The following is a 15,625-nucleotide window of genomic DNA, read 5'->3' as shown; positions in this document are numbered from 1 at the left end:
TGTGACTTTTTTTCTTGTAGATTTGCCACTTTAAATCTCTTAAATCTGCGACTTTTTTTCTTGTAGATTTGCGACTTTAAATCTCTTAAATCTGCGACTTTTTTTCTTGTAGATTTGCTACTTTTAATCTCTTAAATCTGCAACTTTTTTTCTTGTATATTACGGGGCCCCATTTTGATATCCACTGAAGTTACCAAATATAGTTCTTTGCTCGATAAAGGGTTAACAGTCAGGCTCAACAGGCAAGATGGTTGATGATTCATTGTATTCAATTATCTATAAGAAACCACAACAAATATTGACATACAAAAAGTGTTCAAACTTGCCAAAAACTCAACAAGGTAGCCTTTGCAGTTGGGAACAATTAGTGAAGTGACAATGAAGCTTCATGAACCATTTTCTTTATTTTCTGAGCCCACTAGATGGCGCTCTTTGTTCAACAAAGGGCTGAAAACACACCATTACCATTGCTAGAGCCTTTTTTAAAAGCCAACACCGCCATCTAGTGGGGTCAAAAATAACGCAAATGGTTCAAGAAGCTTCGTTGTCACTTCACTAGGAACAATTACCTTTAGGTTAAGTTTTTTAAATAATTTCTTCAGAATTTCAAAGTAGCCAAATAAATTAACCTCTCACCCAAATACTAAGGAGGTACAAGAATAGTAGCTAGTGTGCCAATTAATGAAACTAACTGTTGTATTCGTTGCTGGAAATGAACTTGTCCTTCCATCAGCTGCTGCTTAAATGCAGCAGGAATAACCAGCATTTCAATTATTTGTGAAATGCTTTGTTTACCTGCCACTTTGGAGAGTTTTAGGCTAATCAATTCCACCTGCCAACGGCAAAGTTCACTAGCAACTGGCCCTTTTCCCAACCTTGGTTGAAGTGTTTGGTTAAAATAAAAACCTGTTTATCTGTTGATCAGATGCTACTCACCTGATTGCCAGCATCAGTTTTGAGTTCTTTGTGATTGGAGTACTGAATAAAGACAGGGATATTGCGGATATGAGGAGTTACAGTATTGTAGTAGTTGACCATAGTGATTGCTGCCTCTTCTGTCCCCATCTCCAAGAACGCCTGGAAGAAGACACAAGACAAATCTGATCTATTACCCGTCAACAAGTTATCTGCTCACTTCTACTTGGTTTCCACCACATTTGGACAAACCAACATTTTCCATTTAATTGTTGAAAGATATAGACAAACACATCAGAGTAAATTGTCATTCTCGGCTGTGGTGGATAACAGATACAGTATATTTAATAAATCCAATTAATTAAGACAAGCTGACGTACCAATGTGAGCACTGTGAGGAGAATAAAGCAGCTGTACGACAGAGAAATCTCCGACACACAATGGGCTTTTGGTCAGCTTTTGAAAAAGCAGCCGTGGCCATGTTACAGATGCCAGAATGTCTTGTACTAAATACTCATGTGATACATGTACATATACGATCTTAGCAGACAATTGGTCCTTGACTGGTTGATACTAGGGGTGCACAGATTTCCTTAATTTTGCGGGATCGGCGATCGGCCGATTCTTTGACGTCAAACTGATCTTATCTACCTCCACAAAGGTCTGAAAGTGCGTCTGCATGTATGCGTACTTCTGCATGTCTGTTTTGTATGTTTGTTGTACTATAACGAAACCAAAAACTCAGGACACGTTATTTATGGTTGCAGTTCTTTTGTTAGTTTGTCCTGTAAATTGTTGCTATTTATTTTAAGTTCAATATTTTATTAACTACCTTAGACATTGTGATTTCCTTTATTTGTTAAATAAATACTGCTGTGTTATTGTGTTTCAATAAAATAAGATTCAAACACTGAAGGTGTATGCAGTGAGTTATGAAAAAAATCGGCCAAAATCAGAATCGGCAGAACAGGCTTTTTAAAAATCAGTCATCGGCCAGAAAATTACAATCGGTGCACCCCTAGTTGATGCAGAAAAAAACAAAACAGATTTGAAAACTGTCCCCCAGAAAATAAATAATCCAACTGAAGTCAAACCATTTTTATGGGGTTCTTACAAAGACACTGTGTACATTTCCTCCACTCACCTGGTTCTTTCCCTTCAGTGTGAGGATGTTGGTGACTTTGCCGAAAGGCAAGCCGAGGGCGATGACTTCTGTCTCTGAGGCCTCATTGGGCAGTTTCCTGATGTGAAGCACACGAGACGGTGGCGCCTCCTCCACCCTCAGCTTTTTACTGTCACTGCCATTGGAAGCCACATCTAAAAGTTTAACAGACATTGATTAACTGTGCTAATCAATGCAATAGTAGCCAGTAGATTTAAATATACAGCTGGCAATATTCTGTTTTTTGTCCTTGTCAACTAAACTTATTAAAAGGCCAAAACTAAGCTATAATATATACACTACTAAGCCCTCGTTCAGTCATTTCTTAAAACATTGCTACTGTTATTTTTTAGCAAAAGTTACATAGACTGAAGGAAATAGTTCATTTGTTAAGGCAATGTTTCCCACAGGATTTTATGAGGCTATTCCATCATATACACTGATCTGAATGATTGCCCATTTTAATACTGTGGTGGATTCTGTCAACACACCGGGCTCTTATTTTGAACTTATTTTGATAGTATTTAGTTTGACACACGCACACGTAGAGATGATGTGGGGACGGGACTGATACAGACAGGTAGGCATGTTTCTCTATCATGCTGGAATTGTTTTGAAGCGGAGAAATGGGGCAGGCAGCTTGGTAAATTTAGTGGGTAAGTGTCTGAATGCATACACATGTCTCGGAGGAGGACGGAGAGGTGAGTCGGGGTTTTGTCCGACTGACTGACTGATACAGACACTCTGCTGAGCAACAGCAACACAACGCAAAATAACTTTATAGTACGAATAGTGTAGATATAGTTTGAGTAGGTTGAAATGTGACGTTAGCGCAGCACATCAGACTATGGCGGCACGGATTAGACTACGGCGGGCCACCACAGACTATTTTCAGCGGCAAATGGGGCGGCTGTGGCACCGCTGGTAGGGCGGTCGCCCTCTGATTGGAGGGTTGGCGGTTCAACCCCTGACCACCGCAGCCTACATGTCGAAGTATCCTTGAGCAAGACACTGAACCCAAATGGCTCCCGATGCTGCGTTCATCGGTGTGTGAATGAATTCCCAATGGTGGCACCATTTAGGGTAGCCTCTGCCACCAGTATGAATGCGTGTGTGAATGGGTGAATGGGCGCAGTCTGTAGTGTAATGCGCTTTGAATGGTCGCAAAGTGACTCGAAAAAACGCTATGTAAGTGCTCCACATTGGGTGGTCTTGGGGCCATATTTATAAAAAACGTTGCGTATGGATGAAATACAGAAAGTGCATAAGCAAAAAATATTCTGATTTCTGATTTCCCTTTATAAATCAAATCAAAACAAAGTGGTGCATCTTTTCCCGCTTCATGGAAGACCCATAGTGGCAACAGTTAGTCAGTGAAACACCCCGAGTCAATATTCATTTATACCAGCTGCATTAAGACGTATGAAATCAAAGTTCTAGTTGGGGATATTGAGACAGAAAGTTATACTGTTTTAGTTATACTGGACAATTTGTGGTCGTTAAAATGCAAATAAGACATTGAAGAGTAGCAGCATGTGGCTGCCGCCTCAGAAGGCCAGACTTTCACCCAAATTACTGAAGTGCTCAGACATAAAGTGAGCCCCAAAAAGCAAACAGCAGAGTATTTGTGGTGTCTGGGGGGAAAGGGGACACCAGAGCTTACTTCCCTTGATGAGAAACAGGCAGGAAGCATCAGAGAATCTCTCCTGATTGGAGTAGTACCTGAGGCAGGGGGCACACTCAGGTAACCTGCAGTCTAAATCTTCCTTTGTTTGAATTTAGAGTAGATCGAACGCATTCAAGTCATGTTCACATATTTATATTAAATGCATTTGGTACTTTATCCAACAAAAAACAGTATTCCTTGGAGTGGCTGCGTGTTGTGGTGCAGTGGCTGCGACTGTACAGACAGAATAGATCTCCATCAGAACCTTCCAAGGAGTTAAAAGGGAATAAAAAATGTGTTGGGTGACATGAGACGATATTACACAAGAGTGTGTTGTACAGTGTTTTGTTTCAGTACCTGTTGTGGTTTTTCAAGTGACACATGCTGTCACATGGCAGCAAAGCTACGTTTGGGAACGAAACCACCTTTACTTTAGAGGGTTTGTTTTTCTTCTTTTTTAAGCAAGATGGAAGAAAGGAGGAAGGAAAAGAAGAAGAAAGGGGGAAAAAAATCAAGCAGCTTCGCTCGTTTATCTCTTCGGTGACTGCTTATTTCTTGTATTAATAAGTAACAGATTATACATTTTAAATTTTTTAATTAGTTGTAACAGGGTAGGCGTAATAAGATATGCTTCAGCCTTTTCGGTCCAAATGTCTATTATCAATTTTATTTCTCTGTTTACTTATTGTTTACTTTGATCAATGTTTTTTTTCTGGTTTGTTAATTCTCTTTTAATGACATGTAATGACCGAAATAAACGGAAACGAAAGGTAGGAAAATGTGGTAGGCAGATGTAACATCTCCAGACTTATAAATAAACCCCATACTCTAAAAGGGTGGTCATTCTTACTGAAAACTGTACACGATTAAAATGTATTTATATTTCAAATAACTACAACATATTTGAATACATTGATACAGCAGCAAAGCCGCTATGTACTCTCAGAACTAATCTAAAATGTCAGTAAGTTTGAAAGTAAATAAAAGTTTATTCAAAACCCGCACTGGTGCTACTAGTTGTAAAATGTGCACTGCCTCCTTTACTGTTCAATTTTTGAAGCCAAGAAAAGCAACTTCAGTCCGCTCAGTATAATCTTAAGACCTTTGCAGTGCTAAATTGCCAAGCTTCAAGGTGTTGTGGAATGATGTTTCCATGGTGAGGTGGTGAATTATGCCCAAAAAAATGACTTGACATTACATTGTCCAATCTCAACCGAATTTCACATGTTGGATAAAAAGCCAGAAGTGAAGACATCTTCATGCTCAGACTGAGTCACAAATATACATGATGTGATCTACACAAGGTATACAGCAAAATGACTTATGTAAGAAGTATGTGTCTGTACATGAAAAACCAGAACAAAATTTGCATTTTCTACTGTACGCAGTGTACAATGATTTGTTTAAATGTCTGTTCATGGTGCTTACAGCTTTCATTTATTGTTATTGTTTTATCTGTCAGAGAGAACAGTGCCATTTGACACCAATGAAGCTCATGGACAACCTCCTGTCTTTGAGGGACAGAGAGAGACATTCTGGACTATTATTTAAGTAGATGTGGACATGGTGCTGTGTTCCCCATACATTGATTTATCTGTGGCGGCATGCCACAATATGAACACTGAGCAGCAAATATTGATTTCCTATTCTTTGTTTTATGGAATAAGTTAATGTAGAAGCTGGGTTGTCAATCCTGTACATAGCTGCTAGCCCCCGTCCTCCCATCTCACGTATTAGTAAGGTCCCTGTGGGGACATTAGCTTGGAAGGGGAGTGTTGTGTAGTGATGGCACCATGGGACTTTGATTAAAGGCCATTGTGTATGGCTTCATTTTGTTGGCGGTGTTTAAAAGCCTTACTTTGTACATCTACTCTTTAGGGGTGTTTCCATTACAGTACAATACCTGGAATAAGGCGGGTCTCACTCGCCGGAACGCCGCTAATTTGAGTACGAGCCTTCCTGAGCGGTCTTTTGACCGGGCTTTTTTTGTCCCTGTAGAAGAGCAGGGTCGTTTTTCTCCCCTGAAAAAAGCCTGGTTGCTGATTGGATAGAACGCTAAGCAGGAGTACTCGACGCCACAAAACCACGCGCCATTTGTAAAAGCCGCCGAAGTAGCCACATGCGACAATAAACATAAGCCTGTTTCATAGTGTGGTCCTGCAAATCCTGCTATATTGCTGGAAAGATCTGTGCCAGCTCTTCACCTTAGGGCGTTCATAGTGATCCCACAAAGGCAAAGTGATTTTCTGCCCTTTCATAGTGTAGTCCGGCGTCACGGAACCAGGTGCACAGTAGCACAGTGCTAATATGCTAACAGTTAGCTCTGTAGCAGTACAGTGTGTATGTGCTGCTGCTGCAGGTGTGCTGAAAGTGACTCTGTGCACAGTTAGTGATGCCGGTTAATTCACCATCACGATGTTTATGATCAGTGGAGACGATGTGCATAATTAGCCATGCTGGTTTGTTTATGATTAGACGGTGTGCATAATTAGCCATGCTGGTTTGTTTATAATCAGCGGCTGACGTTGTGCACAGTTAGCGACGGCGGCCACAGTTGCGTCTCCCGTGTTAAATCCGTCGCGTTTGTGATCACGGATCACTGTCGAAACTGTCGCTAAGTAATTATGCGACAATCGAAAACAGAACGTCACCTCCGGAGTCTCGTAAATCCCTCTGGGGCCTTTTTTAGTAATGGAGACACGCAGAGTGAGTGTCCATTTGAGAGGGCGTGGCCTGAGACTTTCCGAGCGGCCACTCTTCCCCCCTAAAGGAAACACGGCTTTTGTAACAGCATCACCAGAACCTTCAATCATCCTTGACTCTACAATTTTCTTTAAGATGCTTCTGGTAAAGACCTAAACAGTAGGGAGGCATTAACATGCAGTGGTACCCACTAAGTTTGTTCCAGTCACATGTGGTGATGCGTGGGTACCCACCTACTGAGATTATTCAGATGCTAAATATGGGAAACGGTTCAACGCAGCATGCTTCACTTTCTGAACGCCTTTTAATTCCTTTAATTGTTTGCGTCACTACCGATCAAATGATCGCCTCCAACTTCCTCCCTATTCAAGGGTGGTCGGAACGAACTCACCGCTGATACTGCTCATGCCAGAGTTGGGACTGTTGTACATACTCAGCTCATCTGATCCTCTCTGCAGAAGGAAAGAAAGACAAGACAAGACAGTCAAGGCACAGTTGTGAAATAATGGGGAGAGCATTTCCATTTTCTAGACAGACCCTCAAAGACAACAATAAAGCAGAGGTCCCCGAAGACAGTTTAAAAGGAACAAAAGGAGGCATAGGAGTAGGTGGAAAGGGACATAAAACAGAAGAAGAGTGGTCTGCTCCTCCTCTTCTGGTGTGGGTTTAATCTTGCTGAATTTAAGATGTCAAGATGTGTCATTTCTTCCTGAGCTAGACTAGGTCCCAGAAGGCTTGCTGGAGCTGACGGGTGCCCAGTGCTCTTAAACCTGACTGATGGGATGAAGAGGAACCTGGCTGGGGACCCATTACACACACAACTTTATAATAGCTTCATACGCCCCCCTTGTTTCTGTCTGACTACATTTGAACCAATTGTTCTTTTGTCACTAACATTCTTTATGGTTACGATAAACTGGATGTTGCGGGCCCTGCTACAGCGACATGACACAAATAAATTGAAAGGGTAATAAAGTTGTCTAACTTGGGCCAAAATGTGAGCACAGTGCAGCGGCTACAAAAGTCCAAGAAAATGATTTCTCTGCCGACAGCTGGCAACCCTCTGTCTTGTCTCTGACACTGAAATATTGATGAAGTAAACAGGATGACAAAAGAGCCCGACATATCAGAGGAATCTGAATTTTATGACTGGTTCGTTTCCCTTCAAGAGGGGACTTTAACTTTGTTTTGTGCAGATGGAAACTGCAGCAGGTGCTCAACAAATCCAGTTAGGCAGCCACAACAACAATGTGCTTACACAAGGGATACAAGCCGTACCCGTTTCATTAAAGCCACTCTAGTTAAAATGAAATACTTTAAAATAAATCTGACTGTTCTGTCCTTAACATGGGGGCAAAGACATAAATAATTCAACATATTTGTGGCATGTCTCTCTTTTTTTCATACATGTTTCTTGTAAGAAAATGCGTTAAAATACAGTTGCACCTAAGAATTATGGTTTCTAAATGTGTTAGATGTTTTAACCCTTACTGTTCTGCCCCATTGTAATGTGAGTTGGAGGTGGGGGTGGGCAATATGGCCCTAAAAGAATATCACGATATTTCAGGCTATTTTTGCGATAACGATATTCTTGACGATATTACGAAATACTTAGATATAGAAAATATGGTTTTTTTTTAAGTCTGTATAAATAAATAAAAATCTAAAATGTAGTGTGAAGTGCAAATCTCAACAGTTGCCAAATAAATAAAAATGTATGAGAAAATAATAAAAAAATAACCATTTAGGGGTTCCGGGGGCATATTTTAATGACATTTTGTAAAGGAAAATAAAGGTTCTTGTATGTTTTATTTAAGGCGTCTTATTTTGACAGTCTTCTTGTACTGTTAACACACTGTGCTCTTATTTTGAAAGCTGCATGTGTTTAGCGACAGAGAGTAAGTAGCTTTTTGTGATTAAAACAACTTTAATTGTTAGCTAATGTTAACCTTACGCCACTACATCAAGAAGTAGGAATGTTGCCAATATCACGATATGCATTTTTTTTTAACCATGAAAAAAATATACCGATATTATCGTGAACGATACGATATGGCACACCCCTAGTTGGAGGTTGGGGGCAGTGGATTGGGGATAAGGGGGGAGATATCAGGTCAACACTAGATAATACAGAGAAGTGGTGTACACCATTCGAAAGCTGCGAACCTGAAGATTAATTTGAGATCATTGAAGCTCAGGAATGTGCGTCATGTTTTTATAGTCATAAATCCGTAATAAAAGTCAGTTAACGCATCACTTTAATCAAAAATTATTAAAGCTTATAATGGCTTATAACATGACTGGAGTATATGAAGGCTATTCCCATGCTCAGTGGTGGAAAGTACATTTACTCAAGTACTGTACTTAAGTACAATTTTGATGTACTTGTACTTTACTTGAGTGTTTTCATTTTAAGTAACTTTATACTTCTACTCCACTACATTTTAAGTCAAATATTGTACTTTTTACTCCATTCAGTTTAGATGACAGCTTTAGTTACTTTTCAGATTCAACATGAAAAAATACCTAAAATTCATATGATTACAAATGTATAAATGAAACTATATTAAGTAGTTAAAATTAGCCCTATCTGGACAACAGTAAAATGCTGCTTACATTAATGCATCAATACACATCATTTTATAATATATTTAGAATATATATACCAATCTGAGTGGTTCCATTTTGCATAACGAGAACTTTTACTTTTTATACTTTAAGTATTTTTTAATGATGCTACTTTTGTACTTTTACTGAAATAAGGTTTTAACGCAGGACTTTTACTTGTAGTGGAGTAATTTCAGATTGTGGTATTAATACGTTTACTTAAGTAATAAATCTGAATACTTCTTCCACCACTGCCCATGCTCAAGTATGTCTCATAAGCTGATGCAGCAATTCTGGGGGTTGGTAAAATTGGTTACACTGATTTGATATTTCTTCAGCGGCTCTTCTTAACGAGCCGCCGGCCCAGTCCTCCTGCAGCAGTCTCTCCCAGGTGCAGAGCCAGAGGGGATGTTAACCCCTTAGCGTCCAGTCTGCAAATTGCTAATAGTTAGCTCTGTAGCAGTACAGTGTGTATGTGATGATATGACATATGTTAACCTATCGTTATGTAGCCTGAATATGCTGTTATATAATTCATAGGCCAGCTCTATCTCAAATTAATCTTCCGGTTTACAGCTTTTAGGTGATACACCACTTCCATATGGTACTTATGGCTGTTTCTTGTTATTACTGTTATTATGTAGAGTGGTAAGGTGTTAAAAACAATTGTGATCGGTTTTTTGTTGATGTTTGGGGTATTCAAAATTTTCAGTTTTGCTGCAAATATACATATTTTGGTTCCCAATACTGATTATGGTGTCCTTGATGGTTCACAATTGGTACTGGAATCAACCCACAAAAACAAATGTTTCATAATGCAGCAAAACACACCTACAGTGTCCAAAGCAGGCCAAAGCATGTGATCTGTGTAGGAAACACCAAGTAAAAAGAAAAGCAAAGAAAAGAAAACCCACCTTTACTCCAACTGCAACGTCACTGATGCTGAAAGAGAAAAGCATGTACTTGGTCAAAATGACAGGATTTAAATAGATAACGGAGAAAAAGACATTGTCAGATACACAAGCATCAGATATAAATCACTAAATATAGATTACCAGTGACAATTGTATGATCTCATGAACATGGTGCAGCTCATAGCAAAAATCCAAGAGCATTGAATACATATTTTCTTTGACCCTTTATAACATATTAATATGAATTTATAATCTATTTCTAAAATATTAAGGTAATTTCTGACATTTTTAGAGACACTGTGAGCAAAATTCATTACAAAAAAAAACAACGAAAGGTTTTTCTTTTGGGTTTTTTTTCTTTGGCAAGCACTTAAATATGCTCAAGGTAGCTGGTATCACCAAAATGTATTTTATTAAAATATACACATTTTAATGCAAACAATTATATCATTACTGTAACATTTAAGCAATTTTTCTAAGCAATTTTTCTAAGCAATTTTCATTCAGATTCTGTTCTTTATACATTGTTAAAAAACATTATGTTTGATTATATTCTGTTAAATTATAATTTTTTAAACAAATGTATATTTATTTTTATAAAGTTTATTAAAAATGTATCGTATATAATTGTGGGGGAAACCATGACATTCATATCTGGAAGCATTACAGTAATGAATTTGTAAATCAAAAATATGTTTAAAAATAGGGATGCACGATATTATCGGCATGTTATTGGTAAAAATGAACTATTGGACATTGGCCAACACGCCGATATAATAAAGTGATTAAATAACGGGGTGCACATCACTCTCTTGTTTGTAGCTCATATAATTGTGCAGTGTAGACTGAGCCCACCTATTTATTTACGTTCTGATTAGGGACTGAAGCTGCTTCTATTTTTTTTTCTTTTTGAGATTTTGTTTGCACAGTGCAGATTGAGTCGTCACATTTTGGGCTCCTGTTTTAAGTTAAATTTGAATTTAAGCAGCAGTCTGTAAGGTACATGTAGTTTTATTCAATTTGGGTTTATTTGCTGTACAGTTGCACCTTTCACATGTTTCCAGTGAACACAGGTTATGTTTACTTATTATGTCAATTGGGAAATTGGCCAAATTTGCCCTGATTGTGGGTATTAGTTGTGCGGGAAAAAAATATCGGTATCGGTAATCGGCTAAATGAGTTGTAAAAAAAAATCGGCATATTGGATATCGGCAAAAAAATCCAATGCCGTGCATCTCTATTTTAAAATATGGGAAATGTTATTTTAACACAAGACAATGAATTATGCCTCTCTATGGTTATATTTTTAACTCATATAAAAGTGAAATATATTTAGTTTAATAAAGTACTTCCTTATATCTGCACAGATTGGCTTCATGAGAATCACCCAATTGTATGTTCTGATGCATCAACAAATTGTGGAGCAGTACAACAATTTCTAAAATTATCTTTTTTACAGTAAGTTATAGAATTGTTATAAACTAATGCCAGTTACTTAAGTCCACCTACAAGCCTAACACTAACACTCCCATTGCAAACCACAGCTGCTGGTTAGTTATATCTTCTCCATCGATCGAATACCTACTAATATATATTAGTATATACCTTTATATAGAAATCACATCAACATTGTCCGGCTCCGTCCTGTCCTGCTGTCTCTACTTGTTCCCCGTGGGGCTCATAATGTACCTTTCATCCCATCTGAACTATTGCAGTAGTTCTCAACCTTTTTGAGTCGCGACCCCCAATTTAACATGCATGTTGTCCACGACCCCCGCTCACTGAACACAATCTCACACGCACAGTTCAGATCATACAAACTCAGTTGATACAACAAATTTTGGACAAATAATGAAGCACAAAATGACCCAAAAATGAAAAACAAAATGACCAAAAAATGACACAAAATATCTAAAAAAAAATGACACAAAATGACCAAAAAAAGGAAGCAAAGTGACCAAAAAAGACACAAATTGACCACAAAGTGACAAAAAAAGACACAAATTGACCACAAAATGACCAAAAAAAGACACACATTTACCACAAAATGACCAAAAAAGACACAAAATGACCAAAAAAAGACATCAAATGACCAAAAAAAGACACAAAATAACAAAAAAAAGACACAAAATGACCAAAAAAGACACAAAATGACAAAAAATACAACACAAAATTACCAAAAAAAGACATGCAATGACCAAAAAGACAAACACATTAACACATTAACACATGAACACAGTGGAGACAGAGCTGACTTCCAAAATGATTTACCGACCCCCAGAAATCATCTTGCGACCCCAATTGGGGTCGGGACCCCCAGGTTGATCATAGCTGGACTGGGGCAGCTTCATGCATGTTCCACTCAGTCTGACTGCTGTTACCTCCATTAGACACTTTTAACAAACACACTAACGATATAACACCACTGGAGTGATGCTAACGCCAACAACAAGCACCATACAGGACCGTGCTAGCTGTGTTAGCTAATGTTATTGTTAGCACGCACCATTAAGAGCAGCACACATCTCACTGCTACCACAGGATCCTGTAGATCTGCTGCACCCGCTCCTTGGGCTAAACCAGCGGTTCCCAAACTTTTTTAGCCGTGCACCCCCTTCTATGTCCCCACCAGGTTGACCCCCCCCAATCCCCCACACCTTCAAAAAAACTAAATGCAATAAGAGTTTTTTATAGCCATATTAAAGGAGGCATGTTTAATCATGCTCAAATGTCCAGAACACACATATAATTAAATAATCACCACTTTTCAGAGGAAATGGAAGAAGATAACTTCTTCTACGCTTCATTATAAGATGAAGTGCATTTTGAAATTGACCAAAAATACATGCAAAAATGACAGAAAAAGACACAAAACAACCAAAAATACATGCAAAAATGACAGAAAAAGACACAAAACAACCAAAAATACATGCAAAAATGACCAAAGATGACACAAAATGATCAAAATAGACACAAATTGACCAAACAACCAAAAAATAGATGCAAAAATGACCAAAATAGATGCAAAAATTAACAAAAAATGACACAAATTGACCAAAAAAGACACAAAATGACCAAAAAAAGACAAATTGACCAAAAAAAGACACAAATTGACCAAAAAAGACACAAAATGACTAAAAAAAGACACAAAATGACCAAAATAGATGCAAAAATGAACAAAAAATGACACAAATTGACCAAAAAAGACACAAAATGATCAAAATAGACACAAATTGACCAAACAACCAAAAAATAGATGCAAAAATGATCAAAAAATGACACAAAATTGAATAGCCTGTATTTATTAATTAATTAATAACACGTCTTTATTGTGTGGGGGGAAAAATGTAATTGTGTCATTATCAGACGGCCATTACATTTTTCATCTCGCGCACCCCCAGGGGTCCACGCACCACACTTTGGGAATCCCTGGGCTAAGCTAAGCTAAGCTAAGCTAGCTAGCTAGTTAGCCACAACACAAAGGATCGACCATACTGTAACATCACATTAGTTAGCATAGCATGTTGCTAATCTCCACTAGCCGCTCCGCTAGCGCTCTGCTGCGGAGGAAGCTGCTGTTGTTGCTAGGAGACTAAATTGTCAAACTGCATTTGACTGCAACGTGGCTAATAAAAGGCACAAACAGCGTGAGCTAAGTGATGCTAACATGCTAACATGAGACTCCTGGCGTGGCTATGGAAACACCAGCACACACTCCTCCTCATCCTCTCCTGCTGCTCTTCCTCTTCCTCAGCGCTCTGTCCTGCTCAGCACCACTCACATCAGATGTATTTAGCATGCATGTTATATAAATATATAGAAATATTACCCGTCCATGTCTGTAGCAGTCTGTAGTCGGTGCGGCGGGTCTCGCTCCTGTTTTCTTCCAGTAGACACCGACACTGCGCACGCACACACACACACGAGAGCAAAATGGAGGCAACGGTAGGTGTCAAGACGACGCAATGGCGGACAGTGACGGAAAAGACCGGAAAGTGCCGAAGCAACTGTAGGCTCATTGTAGATATATATATATATATAATTATATATATATTTATATATATAAATTATATATATATATATATATATATATATAATTTACATAATTAATGATGTCTGATTTCCTTTTGGCTGCCTCAGTTTCAAAGTACTGATACTATTCTCACTATCATTATCAGTTAAGTATAGTGAATGGATGGATGATGGATGGATGGATGGATGGATTGATGCATGGATGGATGGATTGATGGATGGATGGATGGATTGATTGATGCATGGATGGATGGATGGATGGATTGATGCATGGATGATGGATGGATGGATGGATGATGGATGGATGGATTGATGGATGGATGGATGGATTGATTGATGCATGGATGGATGGATGGATGGATGGATTGATGCATGGATGGATGGATGGATGATGGATTGATGCATGGATGGATGGATGGATGGATGATGGATGGATGGATGGATGCATGGATGGATGGATGGATGGATGGATAGATGGATGGATGAATGTACGAATGGATGGATGGATGGATAAATGGATAAATGTAATGGGGAAAAACAATTTCAATTAAATTGCAACATCCAGATAACAGTATCCACTTTACATAATATAGTGATGTTATTGTATGGTTGTGACAGTTAATAATACAAATGTTTACTATAGCCTAATGAAAAAATATAATCAAGTCAACTGAGCTTTCAACAGGAACACTGGTTTAAGAAGACAAATTAGATTTATTTAGAGTTTATTTCACAGGGATTGTTTTAATATATATCTCAAGCAGGGAAGCAAGGGACACTACACATAGAGTATAATCATTTTTAATGTCCTATATCATCATGATCACTTCACTCCTGGACTGGTGGCCCTCAGAATCATTGTGTGTGGCATTTAACCCTCTATGGTACGGTGTTGCCCCATTTCTGGCCTGTCAAATTTCTACAATGCATGGTTTTGAGTGATGCGATACTTTAAAAAAGAGGGAAGAGTATAGGGAACGAATAGCAATGCTTTAATTTGTCACATGATCAACAGGAGGCCATATTGAAACCCTATTTTGCAGACTTTTCCAAAGTTTACAGCTTTGCCATTTCGTGCCACAAAAAAATCACTCAAAACGTCATTTCCTGGCCCTTTTCCATCTGGAAAAAAAATATTGCTACAGCTATAGCTTTAAAAAAAGAAGTTCCTTTTAGTTCCTATTATTTTTATTTTAAAATGTTTTGTATTGTATCCTGTTGAAGCTACTGGATCTTTTACACATGTCTATTGAATAAATCATTATGAAATAATTTCTCACTTGTGTACTGTTATGGTACAATGTTGGCTACAGGCAACAAACCCTAAAAACGTAAAAAAAATAATAATAATAATATATATATATATATATATATATATATATATATATATATATATATATATATATATATATATATATATATATATATATATATATATCGCCCCCGCGACCCGGCCCCGGATAAGTGGAGGAAAATGGATGGATGGATGGATATATATATATACAAATTTATTCACATTGTGTTTATTTTGTCTATTTTAAGACAAAAAAACCACTCCAAACATTTTCATCCCAATGCGTACCATAGGGGGTTAACACCATTCTCCCCTACTGCATCAAACTTTTT

General features: G+C 38.1%; 1 protein-coding gene across 3 annotated transcripts in view; it reads right to left on the bottom strand.

Annotated features, from left to right (window-relative positions):
* Positions 1-13,952, bottom strand: part of LOC131962227 (polypyrimidine tract-binding protein 2-like) — a 31,101-nt gene extending 17,149 nt beyond the window's left edge. The window contains exons 1-5 of one of the 3 annotated variants that reach the window (XM_059327199.1): positions 13,797-13,952; positions 9,968-9,995; positions 6,838-6,898; positions 2,060-2,232; positions 937-1,077 (exon numbers count right to left, since the gene is read on the bottom strand). In XM_059327199.1, coding sequence (XP_059183182.1) covers positions 937-1,077; positions 2,060-2,232; positions 6,838-6,898; positions 9,968-9,995; positions 13,797-13,804 — 411 coding nt within the window. In that variant the 5' untranslated portion in view covers positions 13,805-13,952. The remainder of the gene's footprint in view (positions 1-936; positions 1,078-2,059; positions 2,233-6,837; positions 6,899-9,967; positions 9,996-13,796) is intronic. The other 2 variants (XM_059327198.1, XM_059327200.1) reach the window with 2 other exon arrangements.
* Positions 13,953-15,625: the final 1,673 nt, after the last annotated feature.

The sequence above is a fragment of the Centropristis striata genome, chromosome 23 (assembly GCF_030273125.1).
Source record: "Centropristis striata isolate RG_2023a ecotype Rhode Island chromosome 23, C.striata_1.0, whole genome shotgun sequence".
Classification (NCBI taxonomy): domain Eukaryota; kingdom Metazoa; phylum Chordata; class Actinopteri; order Perciformes; family Serranidae; genus Centropristis; species Centropristis striata.
This window is presented reverse-complemented; position numbering and strand designations above follow the sequence as displayed.